The sequence below is a fragment of the Nelumbo lutea genome, chromosome 6, assembly GCF_056320005.1.
Source record: "Nelumbo lutea isolate HS-2025 chromosome 6, American lotus-T2T, whole genome shotgun sequence".
Taxonomy (NCBI): domain Eukaryota; kingdom Viridiplantae; phylum Streptophyta; class Magnoliopsida; order Proteales; family Nelumbonaceae; genus Nelumbo; species Nelumbo lutea.
Window position 1 is genome coordinate 23,371,988 of NC_142689.1, and position 23,641 is coordinate 23,395,628.

The 23,641-nt window shown below is 39.2% G+C and overlaps 1 protein-coding gene across 4 annotated transcripts in view; it reads right to left on the reverse strand.

Annotated features, from left to right (window-relative positions):
- LOC148847943 (SPX domain-containing membrane protein At4g22990-like) overlaps positions 1-23,641 on the reverse strand; it is a 60,526-nt gene that overhangs the window by 30,002 nt on the left and 6,883 nt on the right. For all 4 annotated transcript variants that reach the window (XM_088950565.1, XM_088950567.1, XM_088950569.1 and 1 more), the window contains 3 exons: positions 19,735-20,046; positions 19,399-19,503; positions 18,802-19,256 (listed from right to left, as the gene is read on the reverse strand). In XM_088950565.1, the coding sequence (XP_088806691.1) occupies positions 18,802-19,256; positions 19,399-19,503; positions 19,735-20,046 (872 nt within the window). The remainder of the gene's footprint in view (positions 1-18,801; positions 19,257-19,398; positions 19,504-19,734; positions 20,047-23,641) is intronic.

Consider the following 23,641-nt stretch of genomic DNA (forward strand, 5'->3'; position numbering starts at 1 on the left):
TTTTAGAGCTCCTCTGGATCCGTGCCTTGTTAGGGGAGATTGGAATTGAGGCAGAAGAACCTATGATGCTATACTGTGACAATCAAGTAGCAATTAACATCGCCCACAACCTAGTTCAGCATAATAGGATGAAGCACATTGAAGTAGACATACACTTTATAAGAGAAACGGTGACTTTAGGGGAAGTTTGTTTGCCATATGTTGCATTTGATTTGCAGCTTGTTGATGTTCTTACAAAAGGTTGCAAGAAACAAGTTGGAGCATGATCTACGCAAGTTGGGAATGTGTGACATTTATTTCCAACTTGAGGGGGAGTGTTGAGTTATTGAGCATTAAGTTATTGGGCCGACTTTATTTATTTTTATTTACATAACTTAGTTAGGAAGTTATTGGGCCTTAGGCCCATTAGTTTATGTTAAGTTAAATGTGTTCTTTAGCTTCTTACAAGTAGTCGACTTACTAAGGGCATACTTGTACTTGTACCCTCTTTTCTGAGTATGAAATTAAAAGGAAAGGGGCGGCCAGATCTGATTCATTGGCTTCTTTTCATTCTCTTCTATTTCTTCTTCTTTTCTTCTCTAGCAGAAATTTTCCCTTCTTTTTTTCTTTTTCACAAAGTTTATATCAAAACAGCTATCAAAACTTTTATACTCTATCTCATTAATCTGTTTTTATTCTGATATGTAAAGTGTATTTGCCTCATCTTCCACTCTAGTATATTGATAATTACTTATAAAGGGGGAAATTGTACGCATCACTATGTTAGAACTTGCAACAGCAGGTCTAGTTATCCGAAGTCACCCTTGACTGAGCAAAAAAGATGCTAAGCAATGGATAGAGATTGAAACAATGATATATCGAATTGATAAAATATCATTCCTGAACTGGTAACCCTAGGCAAATAAAGCATAGTCCTCCTAGTGAGGGTGAGGCTGTCAATGAAGTAGTGAGCGCAATACATTTCATATCAATTTGCTAGGTTGTAGCAACCATACAAGATATGACATGAAGAAAAGATTTCCATACAGAAAAACCGTAAAGAGACTGGGCAGAATGGGTCCTAATATCTTCTCTTGTAATAATTTTTCTATTTTCCTGTTAGCTAATGGACCTGTTATTTCTTTTTGTTTGATCTCTTTATGTTACTGCCTAGCTGGCCGCCCACTTAAGGGCATACTTGTAATTATTTTAACATTAAGTTTTAGTAAATAGGATTAGAGAAGGGAGGGAAGGATAATTCGAACCATTCTTCTTCTTCCTCCTCTTTTCTCCATCTTCTTCTCTTGTATTGCTGCTCTTACTTTTCTTCCTCCTTTTTCTCTCTAATTTTTCAAGTTTACACCTATTTTTGAGGACTGATTTACATCTTGGTATCAGAGCAAGTTTCTTTCTTCCTTCTTTTCTTCTTCCTCTTTTCCCATACACCCTTCAATTAAGAGAGTGTATGGAGAGATAGGTTCTCTATAGCTCAGAGGATCTCTGGCCTAGTTGGTAGAGGGTTAGGAGAGTTTAAATCTGGTCGGATATTGCCAAGAAGTGGTGTTGTTCTGTTGCTGCCCAAAACCCTAGCCGACTAGAGATTTTCAAAGGTACAGGTAAAAGTGAAGCTTTGGGTGTGGTGCTCTGTGCTTGGGAGGTGTCTTTTGACTCCTAAAAGAGGGCGGTTCAGGTTTGGAAGAGATTGGGAAGCTCTGGTAGGAGCGGCTGCATCTTCTCTCTTCCTCCCCAACAGTCGAACGCAGTAAAACCCTAGTTTTCAAGCATCTGGGTTCTGGTTTGACTTCAAGTAAGTTTATATAGACCAAATTTCTGGTTCTTTGATTTTCGGTTAATTAATGGAGCCATACGGAAGTGGGTTCAAGCAAGTGCCGGTCTCCGACCTTGGCTCGATAGATTCCGTTTTGACTAGTGTGACCACAATCAAGCTAGATGGGACAAATTATCTTGCTTGGGCACAATCTATAAGAATTTGTCTGTAGTAGAGGAAAACTCGGGTATCTCACAGGTAGTAAAGTGAAACCCGAAGAGACGAACCCTGAATTTGAGAAATGGATGCAGGAGAGCTATACAGTCATTGGATGGTTGGTCAACTCTATGCAACCTCATATAAGTCAACATTATCTCTGGATGTCCTCGGCCAAGGAGATATGGGACAATGTTACCGAGACCTATTCAAAGAAGTTGAATGTAGCCAGAGTCTACAAGTTGAAAAGTGACGTGAAGAACCTAAGACAGCGGGAGAAGAGTGTAACAATCTACTATTCTATATTAAAATCCCTATGGAAAGAAATTGATGTTATGGAGACAGTTGTATGGGAGAGTAAGAATGATGCTAAAATGTATAGGAAATTCGTGGAGAGAAATAGGGTGTTTGAATTTCTTACTGGACTCAACCCTGAGTTTGACTTCATTAGGCAAAATATCCTGGCCAAAGAGGAGGTTACTCTTTCCTAGGCATGCGCTATGATAAGCAGTGAGGAGAGTAGGCGACAGGTTCGGTTATAGAGTCCACCTACACATGATGGAATAAAGCTAAAGGGTTCTACTGAGAAAAAGGAGCAAATATGTGAATATTGCAAAAAACTGAAGCATACAAAGGACATTTGCTGGAAGCTTCATCCTGAGCTTCTACCTGACAAGTTTAAGAATAACAACAATTCTAAGAAGGGCAGTCAGACAGGAAAGCCTAAGATAGCTAATGTTGCTACAGTACCTGAAGGAGGAAATAAGAAGAGTGAAGAAAAATCAACCATTAAGCAGTTGGTAGCAATGAAGGTGGATTTTGAAAAGTATGAGAGGCTGCTAAATCACTTGGAGGCTATTGTTTCTTCATCTCACTCTTCCGGCAATACATCATCATCATCAGCATTTGCTCACTCAGGTATTCGTGCTTCTACAAATCATGCTTCAATTTTAGGTAATCATAAAATCCCTTGGATTATTGATTTCGGTGCATCAGACCATATGACCAGCCTGTCTAATCTCTTCTGCTCATACCACCCTTCTCTCTGGTAAAGAAAGAAAATATCCCTTGCTGATGGATCTCTTGCTCCCATTTCTGGTAAAGGGGATATAAAGACCTCTAACACCCTTTATTTATCTTGTCCTTCATGTCCCTAAACTTAATACAAATATTTTATCTGTTAACAGCTTAACTAAATCCATGAATTGTAACATAACATTTTTTCCCACTCATTGTGTTTTTCAGGACCTGCAATCTCAGAGGATGATTGGGAGTGGCCATGAGGCGAACAGAATATACTTGCTGGACACACTGGATAGAGCTCTTCAACCACCTCATGGAATTGCCTTAGAGTCAGTCTTGTCAAAGTCTATTGATAAAGTCATGTTATGTCACTTTCGGTTTGGTCATTTGTCCATTTCTTCTTTGAGTCATTTGTTTCTAGATATGTTTAAGGGAGTGTATTTATCAAGTCTTCATTGTGAGTCATGTGAACTAGCAAAGCATTGTAGACAATCTTATTAAGCAAGCAATAAAATATCCATTTCTCCTTTTCATATTGTTCACTCGGATGTGTGGGGGCCATATCATTTGCCAACTATGGGGGGTTACAGGTACTTTATCCTTTTTATTGATGACTACTCTCGTTACACTTGGATTTATCTCATGAAATCCAAGGATGAAGCACCAACTATTGTGCAAAAATTTCATGAACTCATCCTCACCCAGTTTAACACTCGGATCAAAATATTCCGTTCTGATAATGCCGAGTATTTTGAGAAAACCCCTCTCCGCCTATCTTGAAACTTTTGGGGTTATTCATCAAAGTTCTTGTTCCTACACTCTACAGCAGAATGGAGTGGCGGAAAGGAAGAACCTACATGTGGTTGAAGTTGCCAGATCCCTCCTGTTTGCATCTCATGTTCCTATAAAATTTTGGGGAGATGTTCTTACTGCTACCTTTTTTATCAATCGTATGCCCTCCTGGGTTCTTAACTTCAAAACCCCATTTAGCCTTCTCTTCCCAGATGAGGATCTTTTTTCTCTTCCACTTCGTGTTTTTGGGCGCACTTGCTATGTGCATGTTCACAACCATCAAAGGCACAAATTTGAACCTAAGGCTCGTAAATGTGTTTTTCTAGGATATGCCTCCACACAAAAGGGATATTGTTATTTTGATCCAATTAGTGGCACCCACTTTGTATCTCGGGATGTCACATTTGCTGAGTCAACTCCTTTCTTTAGTATTTCTCCTGAGGGGGAGAAATCTGAAGAACCCTTTGCTATGTCTCCAGTTGTTCCTCTTCCCATTCCTCTTGAGTTTTCTCATGAGGTGCCCACTTCTCCCACTAGACCTATCTCCAATATTCCTATTCCTCCTCCACCTCATTCTCCTATAATTCCTCCTCATCCTGTTCTCCAAAGGTGGTACCAAAGGCACAAATTCAGACATGGGCAAGTTGTTTCCACTCCTACAGAAGAGCCTCTTGCTCCTCCCATCATTACTGAGGTAACAGGCCAGCCTTCCTCTGACCCATCTACATCTTTCCCAGACCTTGACCTTCCTATTGCTCTTCGCGAAGGCAGGAGGAAGTGTACAGCTCATTGTATCTCCAAACACCTGTCTTATAACCTTCTATCTCCTTCCTACTACTCTTTTCTTACTTTTGTTTCTTCCCATGTGATACCCAACCAGTGGGTTGTAAGTGGGTGTTTACCATTACATATCACCCTGATGGATCTATTGAGAGGTTTAAGGCTAGGCTGGTTGCTAAAGGCTACACTTAGATGTATGGTATTGACTATCTTGAGACATTTGCTCCTGTAGCTAAGATGACCTCAGTCCGGGTTTTGTTATCTAGCTGCTAATTTTGATTGGCCCCTACACCAGTTTGATGTTAAAATGCCTTATTGAATGGAGGCCTACATGAAGAGGTCTACATGTCTTTGCCTCCAGGGGTGCATGGGAAGGAAATGCAAGGCAAGGTGTGTAAATTGTCTATTAATGGTCTCAAACAATCTCCTCGGGCTTGGTTTGAGAGGTTCAGGGCTGCTCTTGTCTCCTTTGGTTACACACAAACTCAATCTGGTCATACTCTGTTCATGTAGAGAAATGACTCTGGTGACCTTTTTGATATTTTATGCTGATGATATTGTGGTCACGGGTAATGACACCCAAGAGGTCAGTAAACTCAAAAGATTTCTTTACTCTGAATTTGGGAGATCCTCGGTATTTTTTGGGCATTGAAGTTGCTAGATCTAAGTGTTGTTAGTCAATTTATGCATTCTCCCAAAGATACTCATTTAGCTGATGCAGAAAGGGTTCTGTGCTACTTGAAATTTACTCCAGGGAAAGGTATTCTATTTGCCAAACATGAACACATGAAGCCGGAAGCTTTCACTAGTGTTGATTGGGCAGGATGTATTGATGATAGGAAATCCACCTCGAGTTATTGTGCTCTGGTCGTTGGGAACATTGTTTCATGGAGGAGTTGCTAGATCTTCAGCTGAAGCAGAATACAAGGCAATGGCACATGGTGTGTCAGAATTACTGTGGCTACGATCCCTTTTAGAAGAATTGAGGGATAACTATGAGAAGCCAGTGATGCTCTACTGTGACAACCAAGCAGCTATCAATATTACACATAATCCTGTTCAACATGACAGAACTAAGCACATTGAGGTTGATAGATATTTTATAAGGGAAAGAATTTCCTCAGGAGAAGTTTGTTTGCCATTCATCACATCAGAAGAACGATTGGCTGACATCTTGACCAAGGGAATTCCAAGAGGGAAAATGACACACTATATAAGCAAGCTGGGCATGATTGGCATCTATGCTCAGCTTGAGGGAGAGTGTAAAGTGATTGAGCCAAATGGGTCCTAGTAAAAAGGATTAGAGAAGGGAGGGAAGGATAATTTGAACCATTCTTCTGCTTCCTCCTCTTTTCTCCATCTTCTTCTCTTATACTGTTGCTCTTACTTTTCTCCCTCCTTTTTCTCTCTAATTTTTCAAGTTCAAAACCTATTTTTGAGGACTGATTTACTTCTAAAACAACTACCTTTATCCAACCTCTTTCAGTTTAGCACTATGTTTTGGCCAATATAAGTAAATATTTTATTATTTATCTATGGAAGATACATTTTCCTCCATTTAAGGACAGGTTTCATCCACTCCACAATGCAATTAATTGATATTAATCAAAATAGTTGACCAAAGCTAAAATTTTCATTAAAGAAATTTTTTAAGAAAGTAAAACATCATGTACTATATATTATCAAAAAAAAACAATAAACAAAAAAGGTATTTTCATTAAAGAACTTTCTATGCACATCATGTACTATATATTATCAAAAAAAAAAACAATAAACAAAAAAGGTATTTTCATTAAAGAACTTTCTATGCATGTAGTATATAAAACTTTGGTCAAAAACTTATTTTGGAGGTTTCTATGGAATGTTGTTTAATTCTTTAATAAACTTCATATTTTTCCCAATCTTTCTCCAATCTACCCTGACCATTCAAACATCCGAGTGACATTTCCTAAATCTACCAGGTGATGTAGAACCAGTTCAATACCAATCCTTTGATAAAAATGTTATGGTTGTTGATGATTGCAGTGGCTTCATGAAGGAATAAGAAAGAAGAGAGAGAGAGAGAGAAAGAATACATGGAATCACTCACGAGGTACCTAGGCTGGCGCCGAGGCATTTCCTAGACGACTAAGCACTTTTTATTACTTGCCTCACCCAAATGCCAACTAGTTTTTGTATTATACTTTACATTATTTTACAATACTTTTATATTTTTATACTTTGAGCTCGTACTATTAAAATAGACAGTTATACACCATAACATTCTTTCTTCTCACTTCATACACCAATGTATATCTGTTTGGGTTTGAATGATACAAAGCAGTTCGAAGACTCGAAGAGTGAACACCTAGAGCAACCAGAATCGATGAAACGACAATTTCTTGTAAACAAGGAACACCAATTGATTGCAGGTATGTTCCTCCGTCATCACCTTATTTTTCTGAGATAGGAAATAACCCTCTCAGCTTCTTAAATTTTTTGTTCTTTTCCTTCCTTTTCTGGAACAAAAACAGGGGTTATGCCCCTTCTTCTCTTTCTTCATTTGATGTTTTTTTCCTATCTCTTTCCTGAAACAAGAACATGGGCTATGCCCAAACATCATTTTCGATTTTTTCTTGCATTCTTTTTTTTAGACAAGAAAATGGTCTTTGCCCCTTCTTCTCCATCATTTTTTAGGGTTTTTGCTAGATGTGATTCAAACCAATAAAAAAGGTAGAATAATTTAGATTATAGCAAAAGTAGAGAAGAAGAAGATAGCAAGAAGAAGATGGAAGAAGGGAGAAAGGAGGAGTTCGATGATCTCCTCTTTTCCCACACTAATCTTTTATTAATCTTACTTAAGTTACATAATTTACAAGTTTGCCCTTAAGTGGGTGTCCACCTTATCATCATACTTAGAAAACATAAATAAGAGTTAAAGGCCCATTAAGAACAAATAACAAAAAAGAAGTAATAAATAAGACACTAATGGGCTAGGGCCCATTCGACCCAGTCTCTCTACACTCCCCCTCAAACTGAGCATAAATATCAATCATGCCCAACTTGCATATATAATAAACTAGCTTTCCTTTAGGAACACCTTTTGTCAAAACATCAGCCAACTGTTATTAGAAGCAACAAATGGTAGACAGACTTCTCTTGAAGCAACTCTCTCTCATATAAAGTGTATCAAGTTCTATGTGCTTAGTTCTATCATGTTAAACAAGATTATGTGCAATGTTGATAGCGGCCTGGTTGTCACAATATAACATCATTGGCTTCTCATTGTCTATACCCAGTTCTTCTAAAAGTGATCTCAACCACAAGAGTTCTGAAACTCCATGTGCCATTGCCCTATACTCTACTTCAGCTGAGGATCTAGCCACTACAAACTGCTTCTTACTCGTCCATGATACAATGTTCCCTGCTATCATAGCACAATAACCTAAAGTGGACCTCCTATCATCAATACATCTAGCCTAGTCAGCATCATTGTATGCTTCCAGCTTCATGTGTCCATGCTTAGCAAAATGTATATCTCTGCGAGAATGCATGAACTGGCTAATTACGCTAACTGTATAGGAAATGTCTAGTCGAGTCATTCAAAGGTATAATAATTTCCCAACCAGTCTCTAGAACACTCCCCTATCAGTCAACAGTTCACCATCAGTAGCTAACAACTTATGATTTAGGTCTATAGGAGTAGAAGTTGGTCGAGAACCCAACTTGCCAGTCTCTGCAAGATCAAGAACATACTTCCGTTGAGAAATGAAGATGCCATCCTTAGACCTAGCAACTTCAATTCCCAAGAAGTATTTGAGCTCTCCCAAGTCTTTAATTTCAAACTCAGTCTTAAGAAAACTTTTGAGTTAATCAACTTCCTGAGTATCATTGCTAGTAACAACAATATCATCAACATAAAGAATAAGAAGGGTCACTAAGGAATCTTTCCTCTTAACGAACAGGGTATGATCCGACTGAATTTGTGTGTACCCAAAGGTAACAAAAGCAGCACGGAATCTATCAAACTAGGCTCTAGGAGATTGCTTAAGGCCATAAAGGACTTCTTCAGTTTATAGACCTTCCTTTGCATCTCCTTCCCATACACCCCTGGAGGTAAAGACATATAGACCTCTTCATGTAGGTCCCCATTCAAGAAAGCATTTTTTACATCAAACTGATGAAGTGGCCAATCAAAAGTAGCAACTAAAGATAGCGAAATTCGAACTAAAGTCATTTTGGCCACTGAGGCAAAACTAGGCTTTAAGAGATTGCTTAAGGCCATAAAGGACTTCTTCAGTTTATAGACCTTCCTTTGCATCTCCTTCCCATACACCCCTGGAGGTAAAGACATATAGACCTCTTCATGTAGGTCCCCATTCAAGAAAGCATTTTTTACATCAAACTGATGAAGTGGCCAATCAAAAGTAGCAGCTAAAGATAGCGAAATTCGAACTAAAGTCATTTTGGCCACTGAGGCAAAAGTTTCCAGATAGTAAATACCATACATCTGAGTGTATCCTTTAACAACCAAACAGGCCTTAAATCTCTCAATAGTACTATTTGAATAATACTTAATAGTGAATACCCACTTACAGCCAACCGGTACCTTTCCCTCAAGCAAATTCACAATTTCCTAGGTATTGTTCTTATGCAAAGCATCTAATTCAGTCATCATAGCATCCCTCCATTCTAGCTTGGACAAGGCTTCTGAACAGATCTAAGAGTTACATGTGTGGAAACAGGGGCAAGGAATAGTAGAAAGGGGAAAGAAGGTTGTAGGACAGGTGTTTGGAAATGCAATGAGCAATACATTTCCTTTTGCCTTTGCAAAGAGAAAGAGGGAGATCAAGGTTAGGGAAGATATCCAAAGTGGTAGAGGAAGGCTAACATGTTACCTCAGAAGTGATGGGAGGTGCAAGAGGCTCATCTGAAGGTGTGGAAACAACTTGCACGTCTCTAAGTCTTTGTCCCTAGTACCACCTTTGGATAATAGGATGGGAAGAAAATGTGGGAGGATGAGTAAGATGAGCAAGAGCAGGAGGGGGAGCAAGAACGTGAGAGGAAGAGCCAATAGAAGTCTCGATTGGTAGAGACTCAATAGAAGATTCGATGGGAATTGGAAGAGGGACAGATGGTGACAACGCAAACAACTCCTCTAAATGCTCCCCCTTAGGAGAAGTACCAAAGAAATGAACAAACTCCGCAAATGTGACATCTCTGGAAACAAAGTAAGTGCCACGAACCGGATCAAAACAACAATACCCCATTTGTGTGGAGACATATCCCAAAAAGACACTTGTGTGCTTTAGGCTCAAACTCATGTCTTTGATGACTATGAATATGAACATAGCAAATGCACCCAAAAACTCATAGAGGAAGAGAGAAGAGATACTCATTTGGAAATAGAAGGCTAAAGGGAGTTTTAAACCCCAAAACAAGAGAAGGCATCCGGTTTATCACATATGTAGTTGTAAGGACAACATCCCCCCAAAACTTAATAGGAACATGGGAAGCAAAAAGGAGGCTCCTCGCAACCTCAACCACATGTTAGCTCTTCCTTTCCACCACTCCATTTTGTTGTGTAGTGTAGGAACAAGAACTCTGATGAATAACTCCAAAGGTATCAAAGTAGGAGGATAGGTTCTTCTCAAAATATTCTTTTGCATTATTAGATCAGAATATTTTGATCCAAGTGTTAAACTGGATAAGAATAAGTGCATGAAATTTTTGTACAATATTTGGCACTTCATCCCGGGATTTCATAAGGTAAATCCAAGTGTAACAAGAGAAATCATCAATAAAAATGATGAAATATTTGTAACCCCCCATAGCAGGTAAATGATATAGCCCCTACACATCAGAGTGCACAATATGGAAAGGAGAAACTGATCTTTTATTACTCACTGAAAAAGATTGTCTACAATGTTTTGCAAGTTCACATAACTCATAATGAAAAGTCGATATGGATATTCCCTTGAACATTTCTAGAAATAAATGACTCCAAGCCGAAAAAGACAAATGACCAAATCTCAAATGACATATCATGACTATCAATTGACTCTGATGAAATAGACTCCAAGGCTACTCCACTAGGTGAACCAGTACTTTGATCAGAGACATCCAGCAAATATATCCCATTCGCCTCATGGCCACTCCCAATTGTCCTCTAAGATTTCAAGTCCTAAAAAACATAATAAGTAGGAAAGAAGGTTATGTTGCAATTCGTTGATTTTATTAAGTTACTAACAGATAAAAAGTTTGTTCTAAGTTTAGGAACATGAAAAACAGAGGATAATACAAGGGAGTCAAAGGCTCTAATATTCCCCTTGCCAGAAATGGGAGCAAGAGACCCATCGGTAAGAGAAATCTTCTCTCTACCGGAAAGGAGTTGGTATGAACAAAACAGGTTAGGTGTGCTAGTCATATGGTCTAATGCACCATAATATATAATCCAAGGAATTCTACGATTACCTGAGACTGTAGCATGATTTGCAAAAGCACAAATACTTAAATGGGCAAAAGCTGATATAGAGGGGTTGCCTGAGGAGGAAGCTGTAGTAGTAGTCTCCAAGTGATTGATTAACCGTCCATACCTCTCAAACTCTGCCTTCACTGCTGCCAACTGCTCCATAGTAGATTTTTCTTCACCTTCAGATGTCAGTGTTGTGGTAACATTTGCATTCTTGGGCTTTCCAGACTAACCACCTTTCTTAAAGTTGGTGTTGTTCTGAAGCCTCTCTGGAAGAAGATCTGGATGACGTTTCCAACAAGTATCCTTGGCATGTTTCGATTTCTTACAATATTCACATATCACCTCTTTTTTCTCATTTACCCTCTTTGGTTTTATTCCAACATGTGCAAAATGTTCTGAAGGTGGTGGAGCCTATAGCTTTACCTGTCTCATTCTCTCTTCACTACTCACCATAGAATATGCTTGATCAAGTGTTACTTCATCCTTGGCCAAAATATTCTGTCTCGTAATATCAAATTCATGGTTAAGTCCTATAAGGAATTCAAACTTTCAAACACCCTATTTCTTTCCACAAAATTCCTAAAAGTTTCTACATCTTTGGTGTTTTCCCATACAACCGCTTCCATAACATCAATCTCATGCCATAGTGACTTCAACATCGAGTAGTAAACATCTACACTCTTCTCCTCCTGTTTCAAATTTTTCACATCATTCTTCAATTTGTAAGCCCTTACAACATTCAATTTCTAAGAGTATGTTTCTGTAACACTACCCCAAATCTGCATAGAATTTATCAACCACCCAAACTATGTAGTTATCTTGCATCCATTTCTCATATGTAGGATCAGTCTCGTCCAGTTTCATATTACTACACGTGAGGAACCCTAGTTTACCTCTACTACAGACAAATTTTTATAAATTGTGCCCAAGCTAAGTAATATGTTCTTCCAAGTTTAATTGTAATCACCATATTAGAATGGAATCTATGGGACCAACCCCAAACACCGGGATCTGCTTCATCTCACTTCCAGATTGCTCCATCAATCAAACAAAAATCAAAAAACAATGTTTTCAACCTTTATAGACTTAATTGAGATTAGTCCAATATTTAAAAATCCCAAAACTAGAGTTTCACTGTACTTGGTCTTCAAGGAGAAAGAAAGATGTAGCCGCTCAAACCAAAGCTATCCAAACCACTTCCAACTGCAACCGCCTACTTTTGGAGATAAAAAAGAACACTCCAAGTCTTGAGCGCCACAACCAAACTCTCTTTATCCTATAACTAGAAACTCTCTAGTCGGCTAGGGTTTTGGGGAAAAAATTTGCAGTCTCACTTTCTTGGCAATCTACAACCAGACTCTGACTCTCCAAACCCTCTACCAACTAGGCAAACAAGTTCTCTGAATGATCAACAATTTATCTCTCCATACACCTTTCAATTAGGAAAAGTGTATGAGAAAAGAAAAGAAAAAAAGATAAAGGCAAATGAAGGCCTACTCTAATACCAAGATGTGATTCAAACCAATAAAAAAGGTAGAATAATTTGGATTATAGCAAAAGAAGTAGAGAAGAAGAAGAAGATGGAAGAATGGAGAAGGGAAAAAGGAGTTCAATGATCTCTTTTCCCACACTAACCTTTTATTAATCTTACTAAAGTTACATAATTTACAAGTTTGCCCTTAAGTGGGCATCCACCTCATCATCATACTTAGAAAAACTTAAACAAAACAAATAAAATATTGCAATGGTCTGATGTAATTTAAGAAAAGAAACATAGGTTCGAAGAGAAGAAGAAGAGAGAGAGAGAGAGAGAGAGAGAGAGAGAAGAGAGAAAGAAAGGAGAAGAGAGAAAGAAATAAGCAGTTCGGCTGTATATTACTGCCGCCCAATTAGTTGTTATTTATAAATGTTAATCTCCTTACAAGAGTAGGAGTTACTCTAATACCCTTACTAAAACTCCAACACAAATTGAAAAAAAAAAAGAAGATAAACAAGGCCCAAGCCGGCCCAACTATAAAAGGAAATAAAAACATAATAAATAAGTGTGGGGTTGGAACCACACACTATTAACTATCTCTACACCCCCCCTCAAGTTGGGAGTAGATGTTTGTCATTCCCAAATTGTGTAAATCTGTCTCTAGCTTGCTCTTTGTGACTACTTTAGTAAGGAGATCAGCTAACTGCATGTCTAAGGCAATGTAAAGAAGACATACTCCTTAAGATGCAACTCGCTCTCAGATAAAATGTTTGTCCACTTCGATATGCTTTGTCCTGTCATGCTGCATTGGGTTGTGGGCAATGTTAATTACAACTTGATTATTGCAAAACAGTACTAGAGGCTTCTCATAATCAATTTTCAGCTCAACAAGCAAGGATTTCAGCCATAACATTTCTGCAACACCATTGGCCATGGATCTATATTCAGCTTCTGCACTAAAGCGAGCAACAACATTATGTTTCTTGCTTCTCCAGGGAACAAGATTTCCCCCCACAAATGCACAATACCAGAGGTAGACCTCCTGTCATCAACACATCTAGCCCGATCTGCATTTGTATACACTTCTATTTTCATGTAACCACTATTCTTGAAGAGCATACCTCTCCCTAGACATCTCTTCAAGTAGGCAAGAATCCTTTCCACTGCAAGGGGGTGAGTGATCCTACGAGAATGCATGTATTGACTAACAACACTAACAACATATGAAATATTTGGCCGAGCTAGGCAGAGATAAAGAAGTTTCCCAACCAGCCTTTGGTACATAGCCCTGTCCCCTCAAGAGGTTCTCCGCTTTCTGCACTTATTTTATGGTTAAGCTCAATAGGTGTGTGCGTTGGTTTAACTCCTAACTTTCCAGTTTCCTCCAATAAGTCAAGAACATACTTCCTCTGAGAGAAAAATTCCATGCTTAGATCGAGCTACCTCAATTCCCATAAAGTAGTGCGATTCCCCTAAGTCCTTCGCTTCAAATTCCTTGTGAAGATGTTGTTTAAGAGATTCAGTCTCACTAATATCACTCCTTGTTATCACAATATCATCCACTAAGACTGCAAGTAGGGTCAGGGAAAAACCTTTCTTCTTAAAGAAGAGATTGCGGTCTGACTAAGCCTGTATGTAGCTGAATTTGTCCAAAGCCAGTCTAAACCTATCAAACCAATCTCTCAGAGATTGTTTCAGCCCATATAAAGCCTTCTTCAGTAGGCAAATTTTCTTTCTTGCTTCTATACTACAAAAACCAAGGGGTAACTCCATGTATACCCCTTCTTGCAAGTCTTCGTTGAGGAAAGCATTCTTAACATCCAACTGAAACAGTGGCCATGAGAAGTTCGCAACAATGGATAGGACTCTGATAATGTTCATCTTTGCAACAAGTGCAAAGGTTTCCATATAGTTTATGCCATAAGTTTGTGTGAATCCTTTTGCAACCAATCTAGCCTTATACCTCTCTACAGTACCATCAGCATTATATTTTTACAGTAAACACCCATCTGCATCCAATAGGTTTCTTCCCTTAAGGCTGGTTAACTAGTTCCCATGTGTTGTTCTTAACAAGAGCATCCATCTCTGCTTCCATTGCCTCCTTCCACTCAGGTATCAAAAGGGCTTCTTGCACTTTTCTAGGTATAGGAATAGTAGCAATAGATGCCAAGTAAGATCTATAGGATTCTGATAGACAACCACAGGAAAGGAACTTGGAGATACAATGGGCAATGAATGAGGTGCAACAGTGCTTCCCTTTACGAATTGCAATTGGAAGATCAAGGTCATTTGACGATGGAGGCTGAGCACCGGTAATAGTGGGTTCAACAATGGGAGCAGAGCAATGGTAGTGTCTGGATCTGGGGTTGTAGAAGATGTTGGGATTGACCCAGATTGCTGTTGAGCATGGGAATCAACCTGCCTCCACCACTTTCTATGATACACTCTCAACTCCCTGGACTTTTGACAACCCTTATCATGACACTCCCCCTCAGTAACCGGGACAAGTAAAAGGAACTTTTGGGGTTGAAACTGAAATCCCTTCCTCACCATTCTCCCCTTGAGGAAAAACCCTGTAGTAATAGGGCATCCTCAAAAAAAGTGACATCCATGGACACAAAACTTTTCCCTGAAACAGGCTCATAACAACAATATCCTTTTTGATTTTGTGCATACCCAGGGAAAATACATTTAGTAGCTTTGGGATCAAACTTGGAGCAATGACGTCCAAGGATTTGAACAATACAAGTACAACCAAAGTTTTCAGGGGAATAGTGAACAGGTCCTTATCTGGATACAGAAGGCAGAATGGTGTTTGTATGTTAAGAACCCGTAAAGGAACCCTATTAATAAGGTAAACGGTTGTACGGATTGCATCCCCCCAAAAACGTATGGGAACATTAGAGTTGAGCATGATGCTTCTGTCTACCTCTAAGATATGTTTATTCTCTCTCAACGAACACTTGTTGAGGTGTACGAGGACAGGTGATCTGATGAATGACCCCATGATCAAGGAGATAAGATGCCAAGGGTTTTGCAAAGTATTCCTTGGCATTATCGAATCTAAGAACTTTGATCTTGATTTCAAACTGAGTTAGAACCATCTAATGGAAAAGCCTGGGTTAGAGAAGGGACCTCATCTCGAGAGTGCATAAGGTAAACCCATGAGAAGCCAGTATAATCATCAACAAATAACAAGAAATATTTGTGCCCCCCCCCCGCCCCCATGGTGGGAGTATGATAATGGCCCCCAAACATCAGTATGTACAATTTCAAAAGGAATGTTGCTTCTTTTATTACTCAAAGAATAAGATCTATTGTGTTTTGCAAATTCACAACTTTCACACTTCAAACTAGACACTTCGACTGACTCAAATAAATTTGGAAAAAGACTCTTCAAAGACCTAAAAGACAAATGACATAATCGGTTATGCCAAAGCATAATCTTACTCCAAGACTGGGAGACAAACAATTTCCCCACTTCACCATGCTTCCCCTGTGGATGTGCAAGCAAGTAAACTCCATTCATCTCACAGCCAATCCCAATCACCTTCTTCGTTTCCAAATCCTGAAAAACACATCGATCAGGAAAAAAACTTACTAAACATTTTTTATTTTTAGTAATACTACTAATTGAAAGCAAGTTAGCACTAAGCTTAGGAACATGCAAAACTAAGGATAGGGAGATGGCATCAGACAATCTGATGTCTCCCTTGCCAAAAATTGGCACAAAGGAGCCATCAGCAATAAAAACTGTCTCTCCCAAAAGATAAACTATAGGTGGCAAACAAAGTAGATAAGCTGGTCATATGGTTTGAAGCACCTGAATCTATTACCCAGAAAGGCCTAGTATTACCTGGGACAGAAGCATGACATGCAGTAGCTCTTGTACCTGTATGAGCAAGGGCTGAAGTAGGATGAGCAAGTGTAGTAGTTGAAGACTAAGATGTAGATTCAAAAATACCAGCTTCATTCTCTAGTTGTGTCAGTGCAGCCCAGACAGCTGCTAAAGCATCCAAGGATGTGGTTCTTGTGCTAGAAGAAGATGCACTGTCAGTAGTAATTGCTATATTAGCACTCCCCTTCTTGTTTCCAAGTCTAGCTAGCATTAGGTGAGGATGCAACTTCCAACAGGTATCCCTTGTGTGTTTGGGCTTCTTGCAATGATCACAAAAAATATTCCTTCTTAATTTCCCTTTCCTTCTCCCCTCCAACCTTAGATTTTGTTGCTGCCAAAGCCGCTTCTATAGGCTGAAAAGATAACATAACCTTCCTCCTACTCTTTTCACTGTGGACTAATGAGTAAGCCTAAAGCCACACTCAGCCGATAGATCCTTTCCAAGAGTGCAAACACAATAAAAAAGGTCAAGTCCCTAGTAGACAAACCTGGACTATAATCAGCCGATAGATCCTTTCCAAGAGTGCAAACACAGTCAAAAGGTCAACTCCCTAGTAGACAAACCTGGACTGTAATCAGTCCAATATTTACAGTCAGGTTTTTTTTAGCCGCACCCTCCAAGAAAGGCTCACAGTATAAAAAAACAGTTCTTAGGGTTAAGAATAAACCCTAGAAAACTCAGATTTTCTCAGCCGCACCTTCTAGATAAATCTAACTTATTTCTTACTACTGCTGGCCTCAAGAAGAGATGAAAACTTACCCAGAAAACTCTGATCGCCACCTTCTTGATTCCTCTAACCTTCTCTGATTCTTCCTAATTACCAAAAAACACTCTCTAATCTTCAGACAGCTGCTAAAGATTTCTGGTAACCTCCAAGAATCAGGCAAAGAAAGCTCCTTTCTAATCTTCCAGCCCTAGGTAATTCTCATGTGGTCGGCTGGGTTAGACTCACATGAGAAACCCTAGATCTTGCTCTGATAACAACTTGAACAAAACAAATAGAATACTGCAGTGGTCTGATGTAACTTAAGAAAAGAAATACAGGTTCAAAGAGAAGAAGAAGAAGAAGAAGAAGAGAGAGAGAGAGAGAGAGAGAGAGAGAAAGAAGGGGTTCGATTGTATATTACTGCAGCCCCATTAGTTGTTATTTATAAATGTCCATCTCCTTACAAGAGTAGGAGTTACTCTAACACCCCTACTTAAACTCCAACACAAATTAAAAAAAGATAAACAAGGCCCAGCCGGCCCAACTATAAAAGGAAATAAAAACATAATAAATAAGTGTGGGGTTGGAACCACACACACTATCAACTATCTCTACAGAAAACATAAACAAGAGTTAAAGGCCCACTAAGAACAAATAACAAGAAAGAACTGATAAACAAGACACTAATGGGCTAGGGCCCATTCGGCCCAGTCTCTCTACATTGCTTTCACTTTTCTGAGACAAAAACAGGCGCTTCAGCTTTCCTTTTCTTTATTTTTCTGAAATTTTCTTCTTTTTTCTATGACAAAAACAAAGGTTTAGCTCCTTTTCCTAAGCAATGATATTTCTTAGACATTAGACTTGAAACATCAGGAAGAGAAGGATTGTTTTTGAGAAACAAACCTTGGACACTAGGAAAAGCAAGGTTATATTTGATACACTGACTAAGCGCTCCCCTGTCACCTAGGGTCACCTTGGTGCCTTGAAAACTATGCTCTAGGGTATGGGAACCACTCACCATAATTAGCATAAGCTCAAAACAACTCAATAAACTTCATTGATATTTGTATAAAACGTACATACATTGATAGACTTCGGACACATAAGAATCCTAGGGCTCAAAACAAAACTGTAGACTCGTAATAATCCTAGTAGGACTCTGGACACATACATTGATAGACTCTGGACACATAAGAATCCTAGGGCTCAAAACAAAACTGTAGACTCATAATAATCCTAGTAGGACTCAAACTGAATTGTCATTATTCTATTTCAATTCAAAGAAGACTCCATAACTCTAATCCTACTTATTCAATGACGTTGAAACTTCAAACATGAACAAACTATAAATAGACAATATTCCCATAAGCTCCTGCATCACCAGGACATCCCACTTTTGCATGGAAATAGTCCCATAAAGCTGAAATTTTGAATCATGTCTGGGATTGCTTGTTTAAAATCAGGTTGAGCAGATCTTCTAAATAATTCCAACTTGTAAATCTTGATATAGTAACAATATTAAGACAAATATTATGTTTGCAAAACCAATCAAAAAAGAATGTTCTGCAAAAATTTGACAAAGAGTGACCTGAAGTAGAAGTGTAGAACCTGATAAACATCAAGCACAACGAGCTAGGAAAAAAATAAAGAAAGAACAAAAGAAGTTCCATTAATCATGTCACAGGGAAAAATAGAGGATGCCCTTACCCACAGAAGAGACGACCAATTAGAAGAACTGCCAGAGAGTCGAGATCATAAGCCAATGCATACAAGATATTTCCCACAAAAAGAACAATACTGCTAAAAACAAGAGGTCTGAAGTATGATTTATTTGACCAAGCACTGAAATACACTGAAGAAAACACCTGAGCAACAGCCATTGACCCAATCACAATACCACAAACTGTGGCTGCAGCTCCAAGGCTGAGGGAGTAGTTGTCTGCTGTTGGGACTATAATATATGTGTTAACCATATAAAGGAATGTGTTTGCTAGATTCAAGAGAAGTGACATAAAATGATATCTCTGGTCATCTACTTGCTCCTCCACTTGAGTAGGCAATTCCTCTTGCATGATAAGAGCATGCTGTCCCAAAAATTGAAGGAAGTTTGTTGAATGTGTTAACCTGTCTACAGCTGCTTTTATTGAATCAATAACAGAATCCTGCAAAAACCAATTAAAGCACCATCCATGTAAATATGATTTAAATTCTCAAACAAATGTAAAGCAACAAAAAATATAGTGCTGGTGAAGTTTGAATAGGGGACAAAAGCACCAATTCAATCAATATAATAGAAAACAATACCTGAACAGGAAATGCAGGTTGATCATAAATTGATAAATAGCTTCCTTGACGTTCCTGAAGATCTGCAAGATTGCGAGATACGGCTCCAACAACAGCCCCAAGTCCCTACATGCTCCATTTTATTGGTCAATTAAACATTCATCCTAGGGAAGAGGCAACCCTTTCAGATGCTAATGCATGATTAACATTTACCATAGTTCTTTATATATCATAAGTAAAAATAAATAAGTCTACAAACAAAAGAAATCAGAGTTTTGAAGCCTTAGGGTCCTAACCAAGTATTTGGATCTTAAAAATTCTAGGTGATGAGAAGTACATAGGAGTTGGGCATATTACCACATGCTTGAACACTTGCTGCAGCTGAGAATAAGGATGATTAAAACGAGTTGTAACATAGTAACCTGTGAATCTATATCCAAAACGTTTATCAAACTTCTTCATTATCTTACGGATGCCAATAGCATTCATCTCAACAAAAAAGAGAAGCTTCAAAAGATCTTGTCCAACTGCCCTATACGCTTCTCGTAATTCAGATATTTGGGATATCTCTGGTTGCTCTAAAAGAGCAGCATGCTGCTCTCCAAGCTTAGCCAACCTGCTCGCAAGTCTCCCTTGTTCTTCCAACAGAAACAGAACAATCTTTTCAATCTGAAATTGTAAAAAATCTCAGTTAAGTGCCATTTATCCTTTTATCGATATAACAGAATAAACATTACATTAACCATGAAACAGCATATATACAATTATATTCTAACCATTGTGGGGGATTAACAGTATGACCTTGGGCCTGTTTTATTTCTTTCATGTACTTGCACCATTATTTGGAGTAATGGATCTGGGCTTATATTGATCTACTTATGCTTTATGTTTGTGTTTATGTATCTTGCTGCCACCTAAGCAGGGGCATACTTGTCCATTCATGTAATATTGTAAAGCTCTTATTTAAATACCAACAGTGGACTGTGAGAAGTGATTTCTTCTCATTCTTCTCTTCAAAAATTTTTCTTCCCTTTTCTTCTCTTCTCTCCTCTTTTCCAAACTAGGGCTAGGAATCTTCATGGTATCAGAGCACTAAATCCGCCCTAGGATCTGCACAGCTCTTTCCCTTTCTTTTTCTCTCTTTCAATTTGTTTTTCTTCCTTTCTCCTAAAACCCTAGTTCTAATCATAACTCTCTAGAGTTCCTTTTCTCTCTAGGGTTTTTCCTTGGGGTGTCAGACCAAGGATGCCCTAAGCTGGTTGGCTATGAGTTAGGGGAGCTTGTGCTGCAGGGAGTAGTCAAGCACAACCACTAGAGAGACCTATTGTTGCAGGTCTAGAAGCTGGATGGTCAGGCACAGCAATCAAAGAAGATTTCTGGGTTGCTGATAGAAGAAAAGCTGTGATTCAAGGCTCTTCAATCAGTTCTGGACTAGTTCAAAATCAGATTTTTGGGTTGCTGACAACAGTGCCCTTACAACACTAAATATAAAGAATACATCATTTTCAACACTCCCCCTCAAGTTGGAACATAGATGTCAATCATGCCCAACTTGTCACACAAATCATTATGCTGCAAGTGATGTAAACCCTTAGTGAAGATGTCAGCAACCTGCTCTTCAAAACTAACATAGGGTGTACATACTTCTCCACTAACAAGCTTCTCCCTAATAAAGTGCTTATCCACCTCGATATGCTTGGTCCTATCATGAAGCACAAGATTAGCTGCAATATTGATAGTTGTCTTGTTATCACAATATAAGGACATGGGACTATCCATAGTAAATCCCAATTCACCCAACTAATTCTTAATCAGCATGATCTCAGCCACTCCATGAGACATAGCCCGGTATTCAGCTTCAACACTAGGCCTAGGCACAGCACTGTGTAAGTGTGGTGGTGAGGCTACGTGTGGGGATCTCCTTGAATGACAAAAGAAGACTGGATATAAGAGGTAGGTTGAAGGCTAGGGAAAATGAGAATGATAGGATGATGATTTCATTATGAGATGGACCCCTATTTATAGGGAGAGATCCCGAGGTCCCGAAAGAAAGGAGCCAAAAGCATATGATTCCCACTAGGAAAGGGAATATTGGATTCATCGTCAGTTGTCAAGGAACACTGCTAGGGTTTGACAACGTGTCTTATGAGATATTTCTGGGAAGAACTTTCCTTTCGTCTGAGGATTCTCATAATCTGTGTGTGCTACTTCCTTTCGTGACCCATTTAACTGACGTGGCATGAATGACTTCATTATTTAGCTGGCACGCCTTTATTAGGCCCACAGAGCGTCCCATCACGCACATAAATTAAAGACGCACGTGTTTCTAGCATCTATCCCTAGTCTACAGTAGTCCTACACACACACAAAGGAGGATGTTCAAATGGAATTTCCTCCTGATCTTTCCCTCCTCTAGCCTTTATAGCTCAGGTAAGTTGCTTACAATTTGTCACAAGACTGTTACATTGCTTTAACAGCCTACCCACTTGGTTTAACTTCTTGCTGATGTGGCTTCTTTTCCTTGTAAATCTGATATGTAGGCTGGCTGTTCTCGTACATGGGCCTTGGCTTGCCACAGCTATTGGTCTTAACAATTCCCCCCTGGTTGAGCTGGACCTTGTCCTCAAGGTCAATGTGAGGAAACTAATGTTGTAATTGCAAATAAGGTTCCTATGTTGCATCCTCTTCAGGCAATTGTGACCATACGATTAAAGCTTCTGGAACAATGTGGGAGCCTTTCTTGACCCACCTAAAATCAGTGAAGTGCACTAGCTCTATTTCTAGTATCGCTTGAAAATTTGGGGAGATATGGTTGTGTTATAGCATCTAGTTTCAAACACTTATTGAGAACTAAGACATGGAAAACAGGGTGCACTCTTGAATCCGGTGGAAGGTCCAAACGGTATGCAAGAGGTCCAATCTTCTCCATAATCTTGAAAGGTCCAAAGTAGTAGAGCACCAATTTGTTCCATCATTGTTTTTGTACTGAAAGCAACTTGTAGGGAAGCAATTTCAAGTAAACCATGTCACCCACATGATAGTGTACTTCTCTATGATGTTTATAATATGACTGTTTCATCCATTGTTGGGCCCGAAGCAGGTTCTGTTTAAGTTCTTGTAGAATGACGTCTCAATTAAACAGGTATTTTTCTAGTGGGGTTACTGCTATAGAAATAGAGCCCCTCTCATAGGGAATTAGTGTAGGTGGATCACAACCATATAATGCCCGAAAAGGGGTCATTACTGCTGATATCTAATAGGTGGTATTGTACCACATTCATCCCAATGCAACCAGCTTAACCATTGTGGCTTGGTTCCAGTGAAGCATCGTAAGTATGTTTCCAAGCAACGGTTGACCACCTTTGTTTGCCCATCCAATTGTGGATGGTAGCTTGTAGGTTTGCTCAGTTGTACGCCTTAGAGGCGAAAAAGTTCTTTCCAAAAGAGGCTGATAAAGATTGGATCTCTATTAGAAACAATAGATTTTGGGAAGCCGTGGAGACGAGCTATTTCCCAAAAAAATGTTGGCCACTATAGCTGCATAGTGATTGGATGTGACAATGCTAAGAAGTGGTTGTATTTTGCAAGGCAATCAATAACCACTAAGATGACAGATTTATCAGCGGAGGTTGGTAGGCCAGTGACAAAATCCATAAAAATATCTTCCCAAACTTGGCTAGGTATGGGTAAAGGTTTCAGCAGGCTCGCTGGAGATTGGGCCTCATACTTGCACTGTTGACACACCTGGCACATGGATACGTATTTCATTATGGATTTTAGCATATCCGTCCAATAAAATTGCAAAGGCGCCCCCTTATATGTGCGTAGGACTCCTGAATGTCCACCCAGTGGTGTTGCATGGAAGTAATCCAGTAGTTGGTCCAAAAGGGTAGAGTCTGTTGGTAACTCCACTCTACTTTTATAGTACAGCACTGACCCTTGGATAGAATACCCTGGTTTGAAACCGGGGTGTTGTAGTAACTGGTCCTTGATTGCTTGGAGTTCCTTATTATTGGAATAGGCTATCCACCAGTTGTTTGGGTTGCCATGACAACGCATCAGCAACTCTGTTTGTTGCCCCAGGTTTTTATTCAATAGTGTAGTCGAATCCCATTAACTTTGAAACCCAACACTGCTGATCTAGAGAAAGGACTCGTTGTTCCAGTAGGAACTTCAAGCTTTGGTGATTAGTCTTAATCACAAACTTACGGCCCAATAAGTAGGAGCACCAATGCTGAACTGCCAATACAACTGCCATGGCGCC